This window comes from Phascolarctos cinereus, unplaced genomic scaffold, assembly GCF_003287225.1.
Source record: "Phascolarctos cinereus isolate Bilbo 61053 unplaced genomic scaffold, phaCin_HiC Scaffold_1;HRSCAF=81, whole genome shotgun sequence".
In the NCBI taxonomy this organism is placed as follows: Eukaryota; Metazoa; Chordata; class Mammalia; order Diprotodontia; family Phascolarctidae; genus Phascolarctos; species Phascolarctos cinereus.
In genome coordinates this window covers 253,290,887-253,317,432 of record NW_027555514.1, presented here as the reverse complement: position 1 = coordinate 253,317,432, position 26,546 = coordinate 253,290,887, and the positions used below count along the sequence as shown (strand labels likewise).

Here is a 26,546-nt window from a genome sequence, read left to right as displayed (position 1 = left end):
ATAAAAAATATAACACAATGTAGATAATGTTAACTTGCCATTTTCTAAGTCAATATGTAGTTTTATCTATGGCTTAGTGATCCACTTTCTATTTGTGTTTGATACCACTGGACTAGAGGAGGTCCAGTGTCCTTTCCGACTTTAAATCATGATCTCCAACTTTACTTACAAATAAAGAACCTTTCTATATTTTTTAAAAGTAATTGATACATCCCAAATAACCATTATTATTATTATTATTATTACCTGTGTATCTTTGGGTAAGACATTTCACCTTCTTGGGACTCAGTCCCCTCATCTATAAAATGACTGGACCAGATGACAGGACCTCAGAGGTCCCTTCTGGCACTGAATCTACTACCCTATAATATGACTATGCCTAACCTTAGCATATATTATGTCTAATGCTGCATAGAAGAGAGATTGCAAGGTATAAAGCCTATGCAATTTCATTCCTGAATTATAAGAAATCATTTGCTAGATTTCAGTTCTATACACAATCTCACAGGCAGATTGTATTACAATCTTGTTCTCTCCCAAAAACTTGAAGACAGCACACCTTTGTTGTGAGACTACAATCTGACTGAGTGGTGGGAAGGATTGTGTATAGCCGAAGGCAGGAAAAGCCAGGGGAAAGTGTGAGAGAAGAAAAGTATAAATGGCTGTTGTGCTCTTTTAACGATAGGCTGATGTGAAGAAAGGAGTCTTTTTTTTTTCTTCAGACATAGAAGGATCAGCAATTTGACAGAGGTCAGGCAAGATGAAAAGCTAGGAATTAATATGTTTATGCAATTTATATGCACAATTGCATGAGTTTCTCAGTGTTATAAGGGTTAAATAACTTTATCATCCTTGTAAGATAAGGGGTGAATAGTGAAGACCAGGATCCCAGTAAGGTTTCTTTTTTTCTGTTTTTACTTTCTTATGGAATTAGTGAAAAAAAATGCACCCGCTGTTAAAAAAAGGCAATAATCATACTCTCAAATAACTCACAAACGAGGTCTGTAACAATATTTCACTTTATTTTTTTTTTGAGGCAAACTGGAATCCTTGCCCCCATTGACCATTAATTTATGTCTCATCACATAGTCCAAATGTGAACCAAAATGATAGGAAAAGGAGTATGTAAATCAACTTTTTAAAGTGAAGAAAATATTGCTGAAGAAAGTCAGGAATAAGATCATTAAAGAAGCAAGTGGTGAACTGGACTGAAATATTTCCTTTCCCAACATTGTAAGAATAATAAACATATGGAAGGAAGGTACATCATTTCTGGGCTAGTAAGATCTTAACTAAAACTCTTTTTTTGCTGTCATTAACCATACGAAATTTGCTTTGTAGATTTTCATTAGCCAAAGGCTAGAGTTTGAGGGAACTCAAGAATTAAAAGGGAATGATAAACACAGGCAAAGTATTTTAGGGTATTTAGTTTTTTCTAGCAAATTTTAAGCTGGAGGGTTGAGGCAACTGAAAACTGTTTTCATCTGAGAAAAGTTCGGCCTTTAAAAAAAATTCCAAAAGTTCTCAGTTCAGCTCAATTTCTAGAGTAATGCTTTATCACATTTTCTCTAACCACGTACCCAGAAGAACAAAAAAACTTTCTTTTAAATCACAAAACATCCTAAAGACAGCCTTGGAAAAAAAAAAGTTAGACATGAGAAAAGATTTTCTTACTCTTGATTCCCAGGGCAAAAGTTAAGAAGTTCATTTTGGGGTAACACAGAGAAGAAAGCATGAGCACCCAGAGCAATAAAGACAAAAGTTTATTATGAAGTCAGGGCACGTTGCTTTAGGATGTCCTTCATCTCGATCATCTGTTTGATTTAAAATTTTATTACAAAAAGTCATGTCTGTTTATTATAAATATTTTCCTAGTGAAGAGGGGATACTTATAGGACTAAAATATCATTTCTCTGGAATTTAATCTTTCTAATTTTATTTCTTCGTGTCCTATCAGAAGGAAAAGGGCTCTTTCCCTTTCCTCCCTTCCCCACCCCACCCCCATGCCCCTCAAAGCTAGTAAAATTAGCAAGACAATTCACGGGACACACAGAAAGCTGTATCCTGTGCTAATCACAGCCACCGAAGTCCTCTTCAATTAATTTACTTTGCCTTTATGAACTTGGGAGACTGTTACTTTCAAGGAGGCTGACATTTCACTCATCTGAAGGAGCTTGGAATGTGACAGGGGAAAGGGAGGAGAAGTAAATCAAAGGAGTTAGCAATTTTCCAGATGCAAAGTTATTTTTCTTCCTTTTTTTTCCCCCAACAGGAATTCGAGTAAGTCTTTTTGGACATTTTCATTCCTTATGTGAAAGAATGGTGGCTTACGGGCCAAAGGTAGGAGAAATCCAAGAGGAAACATACAGATATGTATGTATATACGTGTGCAAATATGTGCATATATACATACATTCGTATATGTATACATATATTCCATTAACTAGACACAGGGCATTGACTATAAACCACTTTAATAAAAAAGGTTGATTTTCTCATTTGTGCTATTTATTTATTTGAAATCCCTAATCAGGTAGGCTTTTTTTTTCTCTATTTGAAGTAATCCAACCACTAGGTCCACAGAAAGATGGCATTTAGAAAAATTAGCCTTTAAATTGTATATGAATTCAGTACCAGCATATTTCAGTTATCACCCTTGACCGCATAGGTTCATACAGCTGACCCCAAATCTCAAATGTTGCTCATTTTTGAGTAGTAATTCTTCATACAGTAGAAAGGTCCTAAAACAGAGAGATCTAAAAGCCTCTTTGAAAATCTGAATATCAAAGTGCCAGCAAGGAGGAGTTATGCCCACTGGGATGTGGAACCAGGAAAGGAGACATGTACTCAGTTCCCCAAACACCTTACTTCAGTATTTACTTGCTACACTGAAATTTTCCCCAGTGGATTTCCTCCTCCTGATCAGGTATTAATTTATAGGGAATTCCTTGGTATGAAGCAGTCACATAAATCAATCTCTAGCAAAGGTATTTGTTTAATACATTTATTCTTTTAGCAGGTTTTATGATCATATTTCATCGACTGGTACAATAGAAAAGGCTTTACCACTAAACAGGGTTGGTTGAGATCTGTGCATGGTAAACCGATTTAGTCCCTCTACAGATTCATTCTTAGATTTTATTGTTAAATAATATTAGTATTCATTGTAAGCTGGCCTCCCCGTCTAGCCTGACCTTTCACAATCTCCCCCCACACAGCAGCTTACTGTTGCATCCTTTAAATATGAGAAAGAAGAATGGATTTTTTTTTTTTGCTTTGCTATGAAAAGAAAAATAAAGGTGTACTGTATATTACATGGCCCATGAAATATTGGCGGTGTGCTCTTTGGCCTTCATTCGAAGGACGGCAATGCTGGAAGACCTCCTTTCAAATTCTGGCTTTGTTTCGAATGCATGTCCATTGGTGGCCCCAGAGAGGAGAGAGTCAGTGAAAAAATTGTTGAGGGGAACATGGCCAAACTGGTTCTGGTGATTTGAAAATCCCGTGTAACCGGAATCTGTCCGAGGCGAGTGAGAATATGGTGTCATGCAGGAGGAAGTATCACGTGGCAACATGCAGGAGGTCACCACAGAGCCACCCGTTGCATTTCCTGCCCACATATTGTTTTGAATCTGGAATATAGAAAACAAAGAAAAATATAAATATATTTTTGAAGTTTTGTTCCCAGTAGCTTTTCTTGTATCTTTAGCTTTTCTGTAACTGAATTAGCTTTATCCCTGTCCTATTGCTGGCCATTTTCTTATTGAGCAATGATTGAAAATTTTTGTAGTATTCACACTTGCTTCAAAATCATTTTCCTTTAATAGAACCCAATAGACCCTATGAAATATATAATTCAATTGATTCAGCCTCGAGATGCTAAGATCATAGATTTAGAGCAGGAAGGGACCTATGAGGTCATCTACATTTCATTTTACAGAAAAAGAAACTGAGTTTTATAGAAGTTTAGTGACTTTACTAAGGTCACACAATGGGAGTCAGAATTCGCAGACTCTAAATCTAACTGAAGTTCTTTCCAGCACACCTTTTATATTAGTATTTTTAAAGAAATAAAGAAGATACAGAAAACATTTTTATGGCGGAGGGTGCTCAACCTGTGATTTCACTAGTGTGGGAAATTTCTGGTATCAATGATCCACTCATATCCTTTGAGGTCAAAGGGGGTTTTAAAATATGGCTTTCTAGACAAAATATGAGTGAGCAATTTTCCTAGTTTTCTAAACCAGCTCCTCTGTGGGTCATACTCTGTTAGAAAATATTCCTAGCATAAGACCGGTGTGCTCTCCAAAGGTCTTAGCTATCACAGGCACTAGGCTGAATAAATCTTAGCCTTTTTTCATTATCTTGGGTACTCTATCACCTTCAAGACAGAGCTCCTAGAACCCTTACAAAGTGTACATTTTCCAGACATTTGTTTTATGATTTATTGAATATGCTGTAGAGTGTAACTGAAGTTAGAAGGATCAGAAGTAAAAAACATTTAAAATATTACAAATCTGAAATGGTAAAGCAAAAGAGAAAAATCGTGGAAACCTGAAAAGAATATAAAAATGATAATAAAGTTATATATAATTCTGTACAATGGGTAACTTGGTATGGAACTCCTTGTCTAAGAATTTTATAGCTCAAATTATTATTAAAATGGAAAAGTGAGGAATTCTATACTGGATTACTAAATCAGCACAAGTAGAATTACAAGTTTCCTGAGAGCTGGAAGCATTCAGTTTTTGTTTTGGTACCCCCAACACCTTCCAAAGGCCTGAAGCACAGTAGGTACTTGATAAAAGATTGTCAAATTTCATTGAATTGAGCACAATCAGCCTCTCCCCTACCCCCTGAAAGTATTCAAATGTGAGGGCAGATGAACTAACTCACAGTGTGGGTGGAATGGAAAATTTAAAGTGAAAACATAAGTGATAGGTTCAGGGTGTGCTGGTAAATGTTTAACAACTGTCTCTCTGAAAGAAAATACACACAGGACACACTTCTGAGTTTAATCTGTAATATTAATATTTTCTTCATCCCTTTCTCAAGTCTTGACAACCAACAAAACAAGGAGTTAAGCCTTGATTTTGGTGATTTGCAGGGTGGAAGTGCTCACACTGAAACTTTTACAATGAACTCTCCTGATGAGTTCAAGCCAGCTTTCGGTGCACTCCCAGATAAACCTTTTCTGTTTTGGTAATTTTTTTTTGTTTGGTTTTGCAGGCAATTGTGGTTAAGTGACTTGCTTAGCGGCACACAGCTAGTCTGAGGCCAGATTTAAATTCAGATCCTTCTGACTCCAGGGCTGGGGCCCTATCCAGTGTGCCATCCAGCTGCCCCCAGATAAACTTTTAAATGAAGGAAAGAAATGAGGCCTGGAATGCGTTTACCAGAAAGCATAGATAAAAACTTGCATAGGGAAACAAGGCAAGGTAAATGGACAAGTTGCAACCATCATAGATGTATGCTCAGATTTAAACTAGAAAATACTTAAGCGCGTAATATGTGTTTGGAACTCTACAAGGTGTTGTTCTGTTGTTGTTCAGTTGTTTTCAGTAATGTCCACTTTTCATGACCCCATTTGGGGTTTTCTTCACCAAGATACTGGAGTGGTTTGCCATTTTCTTCTCCATCTAATTTTCCAGATGAGGAAACTGAGGCAAACAGGGTTAAGTGACTTGTCCAGGGTCACACAGCCAGTGTCAGAAGCCACCTAGCTGCCCCAGTACTATACACAAAAGAAAACAGTCCTAGACCTCAAGGCACTTAAACGTTCTAAAGCGAAATGCAGCATAATAATAATTCCTAGCTTGTATTTATATAATTCTTTAAGGTTTATGAGGTGCTTTACATATATTATCTCATTTTATCCCTACAACAACCCCGTTAAGTAGTTGCTATTATTATCCCGATTCTACAGATGGGGAAACTGAAGTTGAGAATGATTTAAATGACTTGGTCACTTGGCTAATAATTACTTGAGTCAGGATTCAAACCCAGGCCTTACTGACTCTAAGTCCAATACACTATCCACTGTGCCATCTAAATATTATCCTAGCTATTTTCACCTGTGCACAGATAAACACAAAAATGTGTTAAATCAATACAACATATCTTAAGAGAGAATGGGTCAACTGATTACTCAACAATAGACCATTATAAATAGAGACTGTTTTCTGCTTTTGATGTTTGGATTTTTAAAATTAGGGTAATCAGAAATTCAAGTAAGAATGCTATATATATGTATGTATATATGTGTGTGTGTGTGTGTGTGTGTGTGTGTGTAAGTATGTATGTATGTGTGTTGTGTGTTTGTAATTTTCCAACATTAGATTTGGCAGATAACTCATCCTACCATGACAGCCATGTTCTTCCAATATTCATGTTAGGGTCATATTTTCTATATTAATTAGCATTAGTTATCAGTCAACTACAGAAAACATGCTTAATGATGCTTCTAGTAGAATATAAGTTCCTTGAGGAAAATTACTGGTTCATTGTTGTCTTGTATCCCCTGTGCCTAGCACTACGTCAGGTGTGCAGTAGGTGCTTAATAAATGCTTATTGCTTGACTGATACATTAAAAGTTCCTATGTCTCTTTAGCACTTAGGGAAGACAGAGCAAAGAACTACTTAAATAATTCCACAGGTCTTTTAGCAAGAGAAAATGGATTTCATCCTTGTGTGTGTGTGTGTGTGTGTGTGTGTGTGCGTGTGTGTGTGTGTAGCAGAGATCTTTATTTATTGGCAAGCTGCTCTTTCAATGGTTGTCGTAATGGGTTAGATCAGGCATAGAGCATTATTTTTAGAATACTACATGTTTTCGATTGCTTAATTACTGAAGACTGTGCTTTAAATTCAGTAAAGCTGAACCATTCCTAGCTGAGATTTTTGCACTCAGCTAATCTTTGCGGCATCTCGGGCAATGTTATTTTAATTTATGCTCCCTCTATGATATGCATTCTCTTCTAAACAGGACATAATGATCAGTGCCAGTAACCACTGACGGATGTGTCTCAGACTAACAAGGGGAACTGTTAATGCCATTAGCCTGTCACACACACAGTTCCTCTGACTAGATCTGAGTGATTTTCTTCTGGCTTGTAATCAAACATCATGCTAGATGCCCAAGCCCAGCCAAGGTCACTTGGTTCCCTATAACAGATTTCAGGAATTGAAAGTGAACTTGTTTTCTTGGTTTTTCCAGTAGAACTGAAGTTTTAAAGGTGTTATTATGTTATCATAGATTTACAAATGAAAGGAAACTTGGAGGTCAGAATTGAACCACCTCATCTCACCAGTGAACAAATTGTGGTGGGAAAGTCATGTGACTTGCCCAAGGTCACTCAGGAGATAACGTGTAGTTTAAAGAAAGGACCAGGATTTGAACCAGGGGCGCATTGGAGCACTCCTAAGAAAGGGTAGATACTTAAATTTTCAGTGTGACCATTTACACCTCAGAAATTAGCAACTGCTACAAATTAGGGCTCGATTTGTTGTTTTACTGCTGTCTAGACTTAAGAGAGTGTTAATAATGTCAATACAAACTGGTTGTTAAACATTTACCATTGTACCCTTGTATTGTTCTATAAATATTGCTGGAGCTCAGCTGGACTCCAGTAGGACAGAGGTATCAAACTCACTGCCAGCCTTTTTCAGAATCCAGAGTACAGGCCAGAACCAGAATAAAATGTAATTGGGAAATGTTTAACAAAATAAATAAAAATACAATACAACATAGATAATGTTAATTTGTGGTCTTCTAAGTCCATATGTATTTGACTTCACTGAAAATAGCTGCTCAGAATGAAGTCATCACCAGAGTGGAGGCCTACTGAATGTAGGTTCATAATAATAATAGCATGCATTTATATAGATCTTTAGGGTTTACAAAGTGCTTTATTTACATCCATTTCCTCATCTGACTGTAACAACATCCCTGGTTTGAACTCAGGGCCTTTCATTCTGAATTCCGACTTCTTTAAATTTCACTATACTCTCCTTTCTGTTTCAGTAGAGTGCCTCAGCTATTAAGCAATTTGATGTCTACTTCTTATTACTAGAAATAACTAATGACATCCCATTCCAGAAATATGTATTCCACAAACTGCTTTCATACACACACACACACACACACACACACACACACACACACACACACACACACTTTGTCAGTATCACTATATATTGTTTAAAAGATATTCATATTCACTAGTTCATTTGAGCCCCCTCCCCTTAATCCAGTCCTGGGATCCCTGTTTACCCCCAACTATGACCAAAATTTGAACAAATGGAATTGTGGTTGTAAGAAGTGCAGTGACTTGCCTGCAGTCATATAAGTAGTTATTAACAGGGGATGAATTCAAATTCAGACCTTCCTGACTCTAAAACCAGCACGTATATTTGTTCAAAGGTGTTGAGCTTGGAAGGAACCTAAGAGTTCATCCATTTTAGGGCTTCTTAACCATTTTTGTAGCATGGAACCCTCTGGCAGTCTGGTGAACTCTATGGACCTCTTCTCAGAATAAAATTTTCAAATACATGAAATTATAAATACACAAGATTATAAAGGAAACAAATTGTATTGGAATACAGTTATTGAAATATAATTTTAAAACACACACACCAGTTCATGGACTCCAGACCAAGAACCCCCTACTTTAATCTACCACCCTCATCTTACAAATGAAAGATGCCCAAGGAAAGGAAGTGACTTGCCCAGGGTCATTCTGTTAATATTATGGCAGAACTGAGTTTAAATACATTTGACTCACAGTTCAGGATTTTTTTTTCACAATGCTATACTGATTTGCCTCATTACAAAATGAAGTCTTATAGAGAAGGCAGTGTACAGGAAGGAGCTAAACTGGACAGAAATGGAAATAACTCTGATAAGCCTAAAAGATGAATAAAGTTAAGGTGTAAGGATAAGAAAGAAATTTGAGGTGAAAAAGTTTTAAATGATAAGCATGGAGCAAAGAAGGTGATCCAGAGATGAAAGATGACTTTAGGTGCTTAAGATCTTTGAGATTCTCTGACACACTGAATGCACAAAGGGGTAAGTAGTAACATGAAGGTAGTGAAAATAATACAGATCTCCTCTGTCCAAAGGGAAATGTATTTCTATGACACAGAGCAATATTATCATGACAAGAGGAACATTTTCTCTGAAAATGTGTAACAGCCCAAGTCTGTCAGCTCTACTGTTGAGGCTCCATAAGATAACAATATTTTCAGAAATTAACTGATTCATACAAACATGAAGCTACAGACATACTTTATTTTAGCCCTTTAAAATGGCCAAACATCTTGAAAATATTTCTCTTGGAAAACTGTTTTTATACTTTTTCACAGATAAGAAGGTATAAATGTCGGGTGGGGGGGGTTGTCCCTAAAAATAAATGTATTTTTACTGTTAAGGTGATCTGGTTTTAAAGGTGCTTTTAATCTTATTACAGAATTTTATTAATTTTTTAAAACTTTAAAAAAATATTTGGCACAAATACCCAACTCATTCCTAGAAAACATGCAAATAAAGACATGGGCCCAGAGACATTTGAGCCAACTGTGTCTGAAGGCCTCCCTCAGGTTTGTTCAAATATCTGGATAATAATATGATGCATTTACCCAGAGAAATATGAATAGTTGTAAGAGTATAGCATTTGGACTAATTCCTCTTATTAGTGCCCTATAAAGAGAGCTGGTTTGGGAGTCAGAGGAGCTAGACCTGAATGATGGCTCTGCCACTTACTACCTGGGTGACTTTGGTCAAATTCCAACTTTCCAGGCCTCAGTTTTCTCACCTGTAAAATGGACAGCTGGGCTGGAGGGGTCTCTATGGTGCCTTTTAGCTCTAAAACTCTGGTTCTTTGATCCTCCATTTTTATAATTGAGAGAATCTTGGCATCGGAAGGGACCATAGGGTTCATGTATTCTAAACTCCCTTCCAATACAACATCTTGTACAACATCCTTAACAGAGCCTGCTTGAACGCTTCCAATGAAAGGGCATTGGGTGCTTCTCCAGTTAGGCTGGATTACTGTTGGATAGCTTTGTTCAAAACTTCTTTCTTATAAAGAATCTGTTTGTCCAATGCTATCACGTTGGTCCTAGGGCTGTCCTCAACTAGAAGACAAGTGATTGGATAGGAATAGAAACAGAACTTGTGATTTCATTGGTTGGCAGAGGGAGCACCAGGATCGGGACACTCCCTTTACCATTGCAGGTCAGCACCATCTCTTAAGAGTCCTGGAGAGCTTAGATGACTTGACCTGGGTCACATAGTCAGCAGGTATCAAAGGCAGAATCTGAATCCAAATCTTTCTGACTCAGAGGCCATCTTTCTCTGCATAATGTGCTGTTTCCTCCCATTCATCCTATAGCATTTCTTTCTTTCTTTCTTTTTTTTTCCTTTTGGAGACAATTGGGATTAAGTGACTTGCCTGGGTCAGATAGCTAGTGTCTGAGGTTGGATTTGAACTCAGATCCTCCTGACTCCAAGGCCAGTGCTCTATTCACTGCATCACCTAGCTGCCCCTGACAACCTTTCAAATAATGGAAGCCAGTTAATCACGGCCCTCCACAGGTTGTCTAAGGAGATGTTTTCCAAATCTCCTCACAGGACATGGTATCCAGATTCTTCACCATCCTCATCACTCTCTCCGGGATGTCCTCTACCTTAGTGATGTCTCCAGAACTGGACATATTTCTCCAGATTACAGCTGAACCTCAATTTCTTCTTCTGTATAATGAGGACAATAATACCTGTAGAATCTGCCTCACAGGGTTGTTATGAGTCTCAAATGAGAAGTATAAAATCATAATAATGCCTCATCTCTCCTGATTGGAGATAGTTCTTCAAAGTTCAAAGATGAGATGATTATATCTATGAGAATATTCCCATCACAGAGATGGCAACCCCTCTATACCTTAGTAGACAACCTTGATGAACTGGTGTGGTCAAAGCAATTCATTCCCTGCTGGTCTGCCTTCTGGTATTGGACTACTCTGAACTTTGCTAGGCTGGCCCTCAGAGAGATAACACAAAGGCCTCTACTTCATACTTCTGAATATCATACCTACATTATTAGACAGTCAGGTGGTACAGTGGATATAGCACAAGACTGGGAATCAGGAACACTTGAATTCAAAACCTGCCTCAGATATTTATTAACTATGTGACCATCCTGTGCAAGTCATTTAACCTCTCTGTGCCTCAGTTTTCTCATTTGTAAAATGGGAATAATAGTACCTAACTCATAGGGTTGTTACAAGAATAAAATGAGCAAATATATGTATATACATCAACTGAAAGCATTTTGCAGACCTTAAAGCACTATATAAATGCTAACAACTATTAATATTATTACTACAGTTGCTTTATCTATAAAAATTAGGTGTTTGGGCAAGATGGACTAAACAAAAAGATTTTAAAGATTATTAACCTCTTAAACTACATACCTTACACTTAGAGAGAGAGATTGGGACAATGTTTCATCATCTTGAATTTATGGTCTACTAATCTCATTGCAATCAAGCCAAGTCTTACCTACGGTATTCTTGGGGATTTATGGTGTTTTGTTTTGTTTGTTTGTTTGTTTTTAACTTGAATAGAGAGCTTTTCAAATGAAAAGCAATTTAAAATTTAAAATTATTAAATTAATTATTAAATTACCAATTTTAAATTATTTTTCTTTTTCTTTTTTTCTTGTTTTTATGTATTTTTATTTCTTAATTTTTTTCCATTTTTAAGACAGAATACCAATTATATACAAGATGTCCCAAAAATCTTAGTGCATTTTAGGCTTTAATAGTTTAATAACTATTAAAAACTTTTGTAGATTAAAGCTGCACTAAGACTTTTGAGAAAGCCTGTAAAAATAAGTGAAGGAATGAATGATCTCATTTTATTGTATGTCTAAGGGAACTTCTCCTTATAGAGAGGTTGTTAAGTCCTGGAATTTTGGTTATTCTAAATAGGAGGGAGAGAAAGAGAGAGAGAGAATGAGAGAGAGAGAGAGAAGAGAGAGAGAGAGAGAGAGAGAGAGAGAGAGAGAGAGAGAGAGAGAGAGAGAGAGAGAGGATAAAAAGACAGCCTGGAAGCCAGTAATAGCTGGGAGCAGAACAGGAACAGAGTGAGCCTCTGATCAGCCTATGACTGGCTGGGTAACCTTGGGAAAGTTGCTTAACTTCTCAGTGCTCTAGACAGCTCTTTAATACTCCAATTTACAGAAAGGGTGCCAATCTGCTTTGGTAGAGGGAGTTCTCACACCAGGGAGTTCCCTATAGGAAAGAAATCAGAGGTCTAGGAGTCAGTAAGTAGAGCCTATTCCATTAGTTAGAGCACTGTTCTTCACTCTTGAATGGTTTTACTGTAGCCCTACCTTAAGGAAATGTTTTTAGAAGAATTTTCAGGTTCTCCTAAACACCTAAAAATGCATAATGCCCCAGGGTACCATAGCTAGGAGCAGCAACTATATCAAATACTGGCCATATCCTTCTTTCATATGTGTATAGAAAAGAAAGGCATGTCATTATATTTCCTTCTTTATTGTGTTTAAAAGGAGTTGGGAACCTCAAAACATTCCAGGTCTTAATGTACTTTGCAACATTTTTAAAAGTTGTAGGGATAAATATGTTCAAAGCATTGTCTGGGGAACTTAGCCAACTGACTCCCATTAACATGAATGGAAGTTCAGCGAGCTTACTGCTTTGAACATTTGCTTCTTAATGTTTTTTTTTAAACCAAATAAAAAAAGTTAGCACTTAATTATTGCATGGCTTTGGAATTTGGGGCTAGAATTATGTTCACCCCCTCCCCTGTTCAGATTCTTTCTAAAGTGAAAACCAAGGGTACATACATCTTTCCATGATCAAAAAAAAGGAGTAACTATTAAAAAAGGGATTAAGATCAAAACTATACCCAAGGTCTTTATCATTAATATTTATCACTACAGTAAGCCAGCATTGGAAAATATAAGTCCTATTACCATATAAATGATAGCTATATTATTTTTAAGGGAAAAAAAACCACAATGTTTAAATTGGGTGCTCTCCCTGTGTTCACTTATACTATTATGACTTTTTGTGGGGGGAGAGCGCTAGGCAATGGGGTTAAGTGACTTGCCCAGCGTCACACATCTAGTAAGTGTTATGTGTCTGAGGTCGGATTTGAACTCAGGTCCTCCTGAATCCAGGGCCTGTGCTCTATCCTCTGTGCCACCTAGCTGCCCCTACTATTATGGCTTTCAAGGAAGGCAGAGTTCAAACTTAATTTTCCCCCAATTTCTGACCTTTACCCAGGGTGTCCCAAAAATCTCGGTGCGGTTTGAAGCTACACGAAGTGGTTGAGGACACCTTCTATAGCACTTTGGAGTTGGTAAAATGCTTTTATCCACATAATCTTCACAACAACTCTGTGAGCAGGCACTATTTTTATCCTTATTTTACATATGAGGAAACTGAGGCTCACAGCAGTAAAGTGACTTGCCCAAGGTCATACAGCTAATAAATATCTGAGGAGGGCTTTTATCTGGGGAAAGTTTGGTTAAATTTATACTGCAAAAGTAAAAACAGAACCTACTTGTCTATTCATCTGATAGGCAACTAATCAGCCATAGTGTTTATAGTTTTAATTTTATCAGACCCTTACTGTCTTAGCTGTTAATGTAGCCAATACTCAGTGATTCGAGAAAATATTCATAGTTTTTATAGACATATTCATGATGTTCTTTTTAAAATGGTGTGAGAAAATAATGGTCCACAAAATGTTTTATTGGAATTTCAACAAATAGTCAAATTATCTGACTTTAGTTTAATTTTACTAACCTCACTTTCCTAAAACAATGGCATCTGCCCCAAAATAGAATGGGCTGCCCTCTATGTAATGAAAATCTCAGCATCAGAGGTCTTCAGATGGACTGGATGATTGCTCGTATAAGGAACAATCAAGATGGAGACTACCTTAAGCAATGCACATAAAAAAAAATTAATCTGTGGCAGCTGGGTGGTGCAGTGGATAGAGCACCGGCCCTGCAGTCAGGAGACCCTGAATTCAAATCTGGCCTCAGACACATAACAGTTACTAGCTATGTGACCCTGGGCAAATCACTTAACTCTGATTCCCTCACCAAATTAAAAATAATAATAATAATAATCTGTAACATATAGTTTTTAAAAGTTAGCTAGGAACACTGAGAGGTTAAGTGATTTGTCCACGGTCACTCTGCTAGTATTGACAACTCATCTGTAATTTCTGATTTTAGAGAATTAAATGGAAGCACCAAAAAATTAGGGCAGCTAGGGGGCGCCATAACACACAGAGCCCCGGGTCTGAAGTCAGGAAGACTCCTCTTCCTCACTTCAAATCTGACCTCAGACACTAGCTGTGTGACCCTGGGCAAGTCACTTAACCCTGTTTGCATCAGTTTCCTCATCTGCCAAATGAACTAGAGAAGGAAATGGCAAACCATTCCAGTATCTTTGCCAAGAAAACCCCAAATGGGGTCACAAAGAATTGGACACAACTCAAAGCAACAAACAGAAATGAAGTGATTTAACCTTTGTCCCATTGGCTAATAATAATTCTGTCAGGCATGAGACTTGAATGCAGGTCTTCCCAATTCTATGATTGTCCCTCTCAGTCTTAGAACTCACTGACTATTGTTATGATGAACAAAACCAGAAACAGCTATCTCTGTGAATCTAGAAGAGAAAAATACATCAAAAAAAGAATTTTCTTGTTGTAAAGTCTAACAAATTCAAATTATGTTATGATACACATTTCTGCATATTAACACAACTTAAAACGACTCAGAAGAAACCAGTCCATGGAACCAAATGGGAATAAAAGAGGCTTGTGAAACACCTGGAAATGCATCAGCAAACATCTGCCCTTTAATTGAAAAACAAGCTGCAAACCTGACTTTTTACTATATTTATATTTCCAAAGTGGTCAGTTTGTTTGCTTACTTATTTATTAATTTTTTGAAAAGAAAGGGCTTCTATGCAGGAGTTGCAGATTAAGAAAAAAAAAATACACCTAGGAATATGGTGCCCTTCACACAAGCATTCAAAAATACAAGATTCAAAAATATACGTATAGGTGATTATCTCCTACCCTACAACTAAGAAAAGATATGAGATAGCCGAGATGGTTTCATGTATCTTACATTAAAGCATAAAAGCAAAATAAATGAACATTCCAGTTTTTTATTTCTGCCTTTCTGGTTTAACAGCATGCTTTTACCTTACTTTCTTCCACTCACTGTTAACCCAGCCACCCTGTAAAAATTAATTAGCACATTATCACCCCATAATATACATTACCATAAAAGATTTTATTGTTTCTCTTGGAAAAAAAATTAATGTGGTGTCCCTCAAAATCAGCTGAATTTCCTAACAGCCTGTTATGTTAATTTTACTTGCATATCCATTTCCTGAAAAGTCTAGGTAGTAATATGTTTAATTCTTATTGAGATCAAAAAGAAGAAAGATTCACATAAAATTTACTTTTGAGAGTTGCATTAATTTTTTTGGTATATCAGTAAAATGGTGAGTTATTCAGAGCCCAGAAAGAACAAATAAACACTCTTAAATGTCTGATTTAATTCCAGTGAATAACCATTCTGAGGTCTATTTAGACACACAAATAGTTTGAATTAGTTAACAGATTCAGTTAATTGTATTTTACATATAGCCTAAAATATAATTGGTGGAGGGAGGCGGCACTGTTTTTCAATATATGCTAATTAGTACCTATTTCTTTTCAGTTAAGACTGTCTAAAATTCAGTTACATTCCCTAACACCTTCAAAATATTTTTTTTTCAAATATTCCATGGTTAAAATTTTTCGCAATTTATTCTTAAACTAGATGAGGTCTAAAATCCAAAGTCCACTAAAAACCAGAAACTAAAGTCTAAAAGTCAACTAAAGTACTATATAACTTATTTGATTTTCTGGTATGAAACTATTTGGAGATGGCTATAAGAAAATGAGTGTACTATTACAGCTACTACTACTAACAGACATTTATAGAGTGCTTTAAGGTTCCCAAAATGCTTTACACATTCTCTTATTTGAGCCTCCCAACATCCTTACGGCCCTGGCACTCCATTCAAACCCTAGTGGCTCCCTACTGCCTTTATGTCAATTTCTCCATTTTTGAAGTCCTTCACAATTTTTCCCCAACCTATTTTTTTTTTCTTCTGGATCATCACACGTTCTTCTTCCTCAAGAGCTCTCTCTCATCTGGCTTAACTGGTTTTCCCTCTGTTCCTCACAAATGACTCCACCATTTCTCAACTCTATACCTCGTGCCTAGAATAGATTCCTTCCTCACTGCTTCCTCTTAAAATACCATTGATTCTTTCAGAACCATGAGTGGAGGGAAAAAAAAAAAGATTTGATAAGCTCAGCATTGGTGTTAAGCTAGTTCATATTCAAAATATCTCCAATATGAAATAGGAGGAAAACTAGCTTGAGTAAAATTAAAAAAAAATTATACCAATAATGAGTCCTGGAATTGTACAATTTGGTATACATTGAATTTATTTATAAATCATTCCTGCCAAACTTTCAAGTTTTTTTTGGAAGAAGTTGTCCTCAGTATAAAATGGAAAAACATATTTTAAGATCAAAAGTTAAGACAGCACTCTACAACAGAAATGTATATGCCTGTATAGTTTCATAAGAAATATGAAAATTTCAGATAAAAATGTAGATTAATTCTGCACAATTACCATGATATTTTTCATATTTCTGTTTGGTTTTCCTATATTCACAGTTTTGATTCCATTTACTTCACCTTTAGTAGTTGTAATAGTCAAATGTATTATATCAATGAAATTATGCAATTTATTACTTCAAATAAAATGACAAAATGCCTTTATTAAGGATAAAAATAATAGCATGTAGAATGTCTTGTGTGACAACAATTTTTATTTATGAAATATTTCCTAATGATATTTTGCATAACTTTTGTGCTTCTTAATATTTAATCATGCCATTATATAACTCATTATATCTTAACATAATAAAAATAGCTAACATTTACATAATGCTGTGTTTATAAATCATTTTGTACATGAATGCTATTTCATTTGATATTTAAGAAAGGAATAAGACAGTTTTCCTTGATTTATCAGTACCTAACTTTGATACCAGTTCCTCAACAGTTTTAATAAAATTCTCATTAAAAATGTAAATATGCTATACCTCTTGCTAAGCACTTTACTCCATGGTTTAAGGAAAATTTAAATCATAGAAATCAAATGCGGCAAGACTTGCCAAGATTTTAATGAAAAGTATATTTGGACATTACTTTTTCTTTACCCTAAGCTCATTACCTCCCAAATTATATGACCTTTGAAATCTTGCTTGAGGAAGGGATCCCTTTCCAAATATGTGAATGAAGGTAATTATTACATGTCTTTTGTTTCTAAAGACAATGCATTTGGAACTTTATTTTTGCAATTTTAAAATTCATTCTTCAATATCTTTAAAATATATCAATTTGACTCTAGGAGTTTTAGGAGTGAGAGTATGTTATGATCTCTAGGAAGAAATATCATATTTCATAGCCAACATAAGGTTAAAGAAACACTATATACAGAGGAGTATCTAGCACAATTTGCTCCATTTTTATAGAATAAATCATAGCTTTAGGCCTCTAGTCTGTGTATCCTCAAAAAGGTTAGAACTTCCCACTTTATCACAGAGTACATATATTCCTCTTTCAACTGGTTTGATTAGCTAATTCCATCGTTCTGCCATCATCCATTTCTTCTGACGTTTCCATTACATTCATTGATGTACTTATTTAATTTTAACTCTATTTATAGAGAATGCTAAGAAATGGAAAACTCCAGGAAAAATGTTTTAATAAGGCATCACCTAAAATGACTGGTCTTCTCTTATTGCTTATGATCATTAACATTTAAATTCATTACCTTCCATTCATTCATTCATTTCTTTGTTTCAGATCCAATGAAATCCTTTTATGAGTAATTTGTTACATTTTCTAAATCAACTTGTCACTTTCATAATCCAAGAGATACAACCAAATTCTTTGCTCTCCCATTTCATTGAGGGGAGGGGTGATATCACTAATCTCTTTGAATTTTGTAATCATTAGCAAACTAGAAATCATTCAGTGTTGGTGGCTCAATACTTATATCCAAGAAATATTGCAAAAATTTCACTTCACCTCACCTATTTTATTTATTTCTATTTTAAAAAGTGTATGTAGCTAATCTCATTCTGTCTCTTAGCAGCTTTTCAAGTGCTCCTCATCTTTCCCACCACATTTACAGTCGACTCTAGTCCAATATGGGGCAGAGGATCCCTAAAATATGCTTAACATCTGTGTGAAGAGACCATTTGTTGCCCTGGAAATTCTGCAACTTTAGAGTCTGAGAGGAATACCTGAGTTATCACTACTCACCAGGCACATCCATGGGCCATTCCACTGGAACAGCTGACAATCACTTAACTTTTCCTGAAGGCAACTATCCATATCATGCCAGCAATGAAAGGATTTGGGTTTGATTATTTGCTTTAAATTGTGGATAAAATCTATTGGAAGTACACTGAGAGAAAAATGATACTTTCTCCAAATAGCGAAATAGACTAAGTTTAAAGCTTTCACTAAAGTGAAATGTTAAAACTTATTCTTTGGTCTCGTAATTAAAAAAAAAGGGTGGGGGGAACACGGGGGGGACATAGTAATTCTATTGCTAATCATTAAGCATTTATTAAGCACTTACTATGTGCTGTATATTATGCTTAGGATATTTTTTAAAAAGAAAAAAAAAAGCAAAAGCCATCCCCTGGCATTAAGAGGCTTCTGTTCAAATAAGTTTAATTCACTTTGGTTCAAGATGAAGTTTAAGAACAGCACAAAAATACATGATAGAAGAACCCCATTATAAATGGAGACTGAGATTTGGATGTCATTTTTTTTTCAGAATTAAAAAAATGTATGAACATCTTGCCATTACTATCTTCTAATTAGCATTTGTTGGACACAAAACTAAGGAAAGCACTTCAATTAGTGTTTTAAATCAAAGCTGATGACCCTGGAAATAATCCATAATTAAAAACCAAAGGTTGACACCTCTGCTTTGATCTTTGGTATTTTTAAAGGTTTTAGCACAATGTGAGAGAAACCAAGGCAACTGATCATTTTTTTTTGTCTTTCATTCAATTTACATAAGATTTCTTTATGATTTTGCACTGAGTGCCCATAAAAGTCATATAGAAAGTTTTGGTAAACTAAAACTTTGCTAAATAATTACTACTCTAAGCCCTTTCTGAAATTTTTGAAAGAATAGAATTTTTCTCATGGGAATAAACCAGGGAGAAATTCAGAATATACTGAAACTTTCCCACAGGAACCCTATTTGGTAGTCCTAATTCAAGAAAAAAAATTAAATTAAATTGGATTTTTCCTTTAGTTGTAACAAGCAAACAGGCTCCCCAGATAGCAAATTTAACTGCATGTTTGATTAGATTTAACTGGTACACACTCGAAAATTGAAACCATTTCCTTGATTCTAGGTTGGCAGTGGGAAAAAAAATGGCCTTATAAGCCCATTCCGGCAATTTATGCAAACAAGTCTTCCATGCCTGTGTTCCATGAAAGATTTTTTTTTCATAAAATGCCTGTGCTGGAATATAAAGTACTCTATTCACTAGTATAAGGACAAAGAGTGACTCCAGGTTTTCTAGTTTATAAAAACATAGATATCTGCTGTAAATTGTTCAGGTTTAATTTTAAACTACGACTTCATGATTTAAACTATGATGTAACAAATTTAGGAACAAAATGGCTATTTCTTTTTGGACCCAGAACGTTACGGTGCAATTGAAAGAGTATTGAACTTGGAGTAGTGAGGAAACCAGGGTTCAAGTCCGTACTCTGTTATTTTTATACAGTACCTACCTTTCAGGATTGTTATGGGGATCAAATGAGATATTTGGGAAGCGCTTAGCACATTGACTGGAACATAGTGGTTCTTGATAAATGCCTATTTCCTTCACTTATTTATTTAATAGCTGTGAGACCTTGGGCAAGTAACTTAAACATTCTAAGCCTCAGTGTCTGTAAAATAGACACTAATACTCAAAGGGTTGTTGGGAGGACAGTGTATGTAAAGTGCTTCAGAAACTCTGAATCATCATAAATAACATCCATATTTTGTAAGTCTGTTTTCTGACTACAACATTTCATAGTATCTCTGCCATGCCTGAAATGTATTCTTTCTTCAGCTGTGCCTCTCAGAATCCCTATCACCTATAAAAAGTCTTTCCCCAAGTTGTTAATGATCCTACCTCCCCTGGAAATTACATTGCATTTGCCTCGTCTACATTATGTACATACTTACATGTTGTTTCCCTGGTAAAGTGTAAGCATCCTGAGGGCAGAAGCTTGTTCTTGCACTTTATAAGAGCACCTAGCACAATCCTAGACATGTGGTATACACTTAATATATGCTCGTTGATTTGGGCTAAGGGGACTTTAGAAATCATTGACTGTTCTGCTTTTCTCAATAACCAAAAGGAGGTCAAGATGTCTCTCAAAGATCACTCATCTGGTTACCATCAAAACAAGGACTAAAGCCCCTATAATTGGTCACTAAATCTTTTCATATTACCAACTCCACATGGGCAAACAATAAAATAGTCATGCTCAGAAGTGAATATCTGTAGGCACAGATCATGAATGCAGGTAAATCTAATATTTATACAATATTAGAAGTGACGTACGCGCAAAAATGAAGGACTTTGGAGGGGGGGAAGAGCTGTCCTATTTCTCAAGAATTTCATGGTGTAATAACTTAAATGTGTAAAAATATTGCCACAAATGATATTTAACTGTATTGTCATCAGCTTCAGACAGAACATGTCAGGCATTCTTATTTGTTTACTGATACAATATATGACTATACTAAAGAAAAGGCTAGAGAGCCCTTCTCTTCCTTTAATAAGTAGTTCGAAAACCATTTTCTATATGAAGCCTTTCCTGATCTCACCAAGGACTAGGGCCATCCCTCTCAAATTACCTTGAATTTAGCTACTTTGTATACACTTATATTTATTTAGTAGTTGTTCATTTTTATTTATGTCAAATGTATATATGTATGTGTATATGCATTCAAATGTGTGTATTTTATAGTCATATGCAGGCTTGTGTAAATACATTCATATATATGTATGCTTTTTTTTTAAGGCAAATGGGGTTAAGTGACTTGCCCAGGGTCACACAGCTAGTAAGTGTCAAGTATTTGGTCTGAGACAGGATTTAAACTCAGGTCCTCCTGACTTCAGGGCCAGTGCTCTCTATCCACCATGCCACCTAGCTGCCCCTTATGTGTATGTTTATAATCATATGTATATATGTATATCCATATATGGATATATGGATATACATTTGCATATATGTATGAATGTGTATATACATACTTGTGTATGTATGTATGCAATATGTATATGCCTATAGGTTCATGTACATGTATACACACGCATTATAAGCACATCTATATATGCATATCCATGTGTGTATGTGCATATAGTATATATGTATACATATGTGTATATTTACACACTATATATACATATACAAACCTATCTGTGTGTAGATGTATATATACATATATACATTCACACTTGTGTATTACACACATATATACATATACATATACACATATGTGTAAACACACACATACATACACAAACCCACATCTCCTCCATTAGAATGAGAGTTTCTTGTGAGTAGCGATTGTTTCATTCTTTTCACTTGTATCACAGTGCCCTGACCCGTAGTAGTTACTTAATAAATACTCGTGGATTGATTGATTGACTACCACATCAGATGCTTCAAAGTTTAATTGTGATAATAGGAAAAAAAAATCGTAATAGAATCATACAGCTAGAACATGAAGGGACTTTAGAGGCCATGTAGGCCTGGCCCCCCTTCATTTTAGAGATGAAGACACTGAGGCCCTGAGAAGTTCAATGGCTTGAGCCAAGTCCCATGGCTAGTGTGTGTCTGAGTCAGGACTGAAGTCAATTCTCATGAGTCCATAAGTGTGGCCCTCTTTCCACTGAAAGCTTCTTTCAACAGTTTTCTATGAAGACTCGTTTTGTCAGAAACAGTGAAATTTGACAAGAGTGAAGGCCATCAACATGCCTATTCATGAAGAATCATGGTTATCGGAACTTCAGAGATTATTTACTCATAAAGTCATAGATCATTAGAGCTGGAAGGGACCTCGGAGATAATCTAGTTCAAGAATGATATTTAACAATGAGGAAACGGGAGGCCGAAGAGGTACAATCACTTGTCCAAGTCTGTTGTTCACTGAGCTAGAACTCCAAATTAGAGCTTTCTGTCTCCCTATTGAATGTTCTCTCCTTTATATCACAACTTATTGGAGGGCTGCTACCAGTTTTGTTGAAAGTAAATAAAGTGAATTTGTTTGGAAAGTATATCCAATTGCCTGAATTACCTTAAAACTTATCCGTATGTTGCTAAGATAGAATGCCCCTTTGAGATTTTTCATTCTTTTATTTTGTTATTCTGCCTCCAACTTTTTCTAATGCTTAACTATTCTTATAATTAGTCACAGTAATCAGATTAGATTTTCTGTTGCATTGGATTTTTGGATTCTACTAGAGTTTCCAGTATAAATTTCTATTTCTAGCCCCCATGAAAAAAGTTTCCTCCAGGCTGAAGCTTGGCAAACATGAGCTCAGCCTGGAAATGATTTTTTAAACCAAATCAGAAAAACTTCAACTCTACCCCCCTCCCTTTTTTGAATCAGTAAAATAAATAAAAGCAAATAAAAAATTGGGAGTGTGTATTCATCCTGTGCATGAAGCCTTGATTTGAATTTGCAAATTCATGTATACCTGATGTTTTAGTCCATGTTTCATCCACTAAACCACATCAGTAGCATTTTATTAAGATTAAAAATTAGGTTCAGTGACATTAGAAATATATTTGTGTATGTATGTATGTATGTATTAATGTCTTGACTTTTTAGTACTTTCTTTTGGTGTTAATAGAATCTACTAAGTCCATCCTGTCAATCAATTTTTTTTCTCTCGATGTCCCCATTCTAAACTTGGCTACACATATGAGTCTGGCCAAGCTGAGATTAAATCAGTAGAGAATTTTTGTATATCTGTAGCAAGAAGGAAGAAAACAAGAATGATCTTAACTAGCTCATTACTTTTCTGAGGAATTTCTAAACCAATCTCCATCTTTGGGATATCATAACAAAAGCAAACAAAAACATAGCATACTCCCAAATACCATATAATTGTGTACTCTCCCTTTCTACTTTAGGTTCCAATTCTATGTCACTTAGTAAGTCTTTAGTAAGTTTTCAGTAATAAGGCAACAAAGTGTAATGTTGTTATGGATATGAAAATTGAGATATAAAGAGGAAGATAATGGATTTAGTAGAGAAAGAGAGACAGAGACAGAGAACGCAAAAGAGAATAATACATAAAAAGGAGACTAGAAGGTAAAAGAACAGAACTGAAAGGAATTGTATAGAGAAAAAGAGAAAGGAATCATAAGAGAAAGAAAGAAATAGCAATGGAAAAGAAAAAAATTTAAGGACAACGCAAAAATGAGGCAAAACAAAAAAAAAGCTATCCTTTATTACTCTGAGCTCTTCCTTTTGAGAAACATTCTGCATTTAATGTTTTGCATATCAAAATACCACTTGGGTTTTAACCCTTTGATAGCCAATTTTTAGAGAAATGTACCAGTAACCTCATGACCCCTATTTGCTTAAGTAATGGCATCTGGAAAAGAAATGATAAAACATTTCTCTATTGATATTTTAATAAATCTTTAAACTCAAAAAGTTTAATATATATATATTTTTTCTGCTTTTCTTCACTGGCTGCCTTATATTTGTTAAAATTCTTAATGTTTATAGTGTTTCCTCAAATATATTGTAAGCTCCTTGAGGGCCATGCTTTTTATTTCTTTATGAACTCTCCTCCTCTGCCCCTCACAGCATTTTGCCCGTGAAAAGCACATGGTGGTACAAATATTTAAATTTCATCATCCATATGGTGCTAAGATTCAAAAGAAAAGGAGTTGCCATTTCTTAAAGAATAAAAAGAAAAGTATAGCAAACATACATTTTAAATGATAAAAAAAATAAAACAAAGGAGTGATAGAATTAAGTTGAAGAATGAGACATAGTTTTGGACGTGACTAGTATGGCAATTTGTTTTGCTTGACTATGCATACTCCTTACAAGGGTTTTTTTAAAAAAAGAATTGGGGGGAGGGAGATTGGGTAGGAGGGAGAGAAAATGCACTTGTTAATTTTCAAAGAAAAATAAACGTTATATAACAAATGAACACTTGGCATTTTCTTATAGCAAGAACCTGATTTGACCCCTGGTTCTTCTAGCAACCTACCTAAACTGCCGAGGGAAGGAGACATTTGGGAATTACACTACCTAGTGTGGATTTTTAGTGTCCACAAAGAGCAGAAAGGACCCTCCATTTTGAAAGCTAACTCAAAGAAAACATGAAAAGACAAAATGACCACATAAAGTCAAAAGTCAGATCCCATGGCCAAGATTTGTACCCAGTACAAAGTTTCACCTAAATGTTCAGAATACTATAAAGGTTTCAACTTTTTAAGTTCATTTTCATACTTCCTCGCCACTCATTCAGCCCACCTTTGATTCATATGTATTTTCCAAGCCATATGCTACATTGTATAGAATCACATGCCTTGAACTTAAAGTTCTTAGGGTATGATATGGTCATGTGTATGCTGAAGACTCCATAACAACCATCATGATAAATGTCATGAATGCGCAAGAATGACTCTTTAAAAATAAATAAATAAATAAATAAATACACACACACACACACACACACACACACACACACAAACACACACACACACATATATATATATATATACATACATATACATACACATATATATTATATCCACATGCTCCCCAAACATATATGCTTCTAATATATAATATCGAACAGATTCAGGGTTTATTTACATCTATGTATGCATGTGATATACATATATGTATACATATACATATGGTAACATAACTAAGAATCAGTAAGGGTAATTGTAAATCTTTCAAGGTGGTACAATGAAGAGATGAGCTTGTAACTCTGAAAATGAAATAGACAAAGTACACATTCAAACTAGTTTTTACAATTACAGGTCTGGCTACTGCAATTATTTTGGACATTGTTCAGAAGAACTGAAGACAATAGGAGTCTCTGGGAAAATGAACAACATAATTGGCCCAGGGATAAAAATGAAGACAGCAAAAGAAAACAGATGCTTTGGCTAGGAGCAATGGTTTCATGGAACTGTTTCCACACTGGGCCATGGTTCATCAAACAAAGCCTCAAAGGTATCATGCCATACTATGTTTCATTTATTGCAATAGCTAACAAAGGATCTGAAGAGTGAAAGTGTAGTCATGTACAACAGCCTTCAAAGGGGACGCTCTATATGTTCATCATTAAAGAAAGTAATGAAATCAATTGGGCAAAGACTGAAAGAAAAGATTGGTTCTTGAAAAAGCTTTTAGATGCAATAATCTATGCATTTCATCTTGTTTTGCTATATAACAAATCACCAAGTGTGATATCATCTTCCTTATTCCATGTTATTTATCATACCTGTGGGTAGCTGTCAGTCCGTGGTAAGACAGATATATCATAGGTGGCAGCAAAATGGCTTTTAGCTTGTTGTATTTGGCCATAACGTTCTCTTTTTCGCCATTTAGCTCTTCGATTTTGAAACCAAACCTACATGAAACAAGTAGAATGTTGTTGAAGTACCTGGCATATAGTAAGTATTTAATCAGAGCTTGTTGTCTTGCCTTGCATAAAAGAAAGAACTGAAAAGCCATCCAAAATGTATGACAAAAGAGCCCAAATACCACAGGAGGACTGAAACTTAAAAGCCAATAAGGCTTCTTTCAAAGTCTGTCTCCATTTCAAAATAAGATAGTCAGTTCTGACATTTCTGTTCCATCCTATGTAAGATCTTATAATAAAGTATTCTAGATCTCTTTCTCAAGATTAATTTTCCTCAAATGATAGAAGAGTAAAAAAAAAATCATAGAGTATCCATATGTGTTTTGAAAAATTCTAATATTTCAGATTTTCTATTTTGAGAGGCAATAAGATGAAATAGAAAGAGCACTGGACCAGATTACCTGGCTTTGACAATAATTAGCCAGATGACATTAAGCAAAGCTTTCTGAGACTCAGTTTTGTTAACGGTAAATAGAGTCATTGGACTCACTTGCTTCCATGGACTCTTGCAGAGCTGAAATTTTGTGAATTATGTAACCTCATTAGAATTCCAGATCCAAAATTCTTCAAGACTGAAACTCTTTGAGATTTTTTTTAATTTTAGAGTTTTAAGGTATGACCATTAAACATCAACCTAACCTGCCTACCTAATTTGAATATGATCTGGTTGAATAAAAGAATGCTAGACTAAGTCAAGTCA

At 35.4% G+C, this 26,546-nt stretch overlaps 1 protein-coding gene across 1 annotated transcript in view; it reads right to left on the bottom strand.

Annotated features, from left to right (window-relative positions):
• Window positions 1–2,047: 2,047 nt before the first annotated feature.
• ALX1 (ALX homeobox 1) overlaps window positions 2,048–26,546 on the bottom strand; it is a 31,690-nt gene continuing 7,191 nt past the window's right edge. Inside the window, exons 3-4 of the mRNA XM_020993468.1 lie at window positions 25,706–25,834; window positions 2,048–3,632 (exon numbers count right to left, since the gene is read on the bottom strand). Of these exons, the coding sequence (XP_020849127.1) occupies window positions 3,312–3,632; window positions 25,706–25,834 (450 nt within the window). The 3' untranslated portion in view covers window positions 2,048–3,311. The remainder of the gene's footprint in view (window positions 3,633–25,705; window positions 25,835–26,546) is intronic.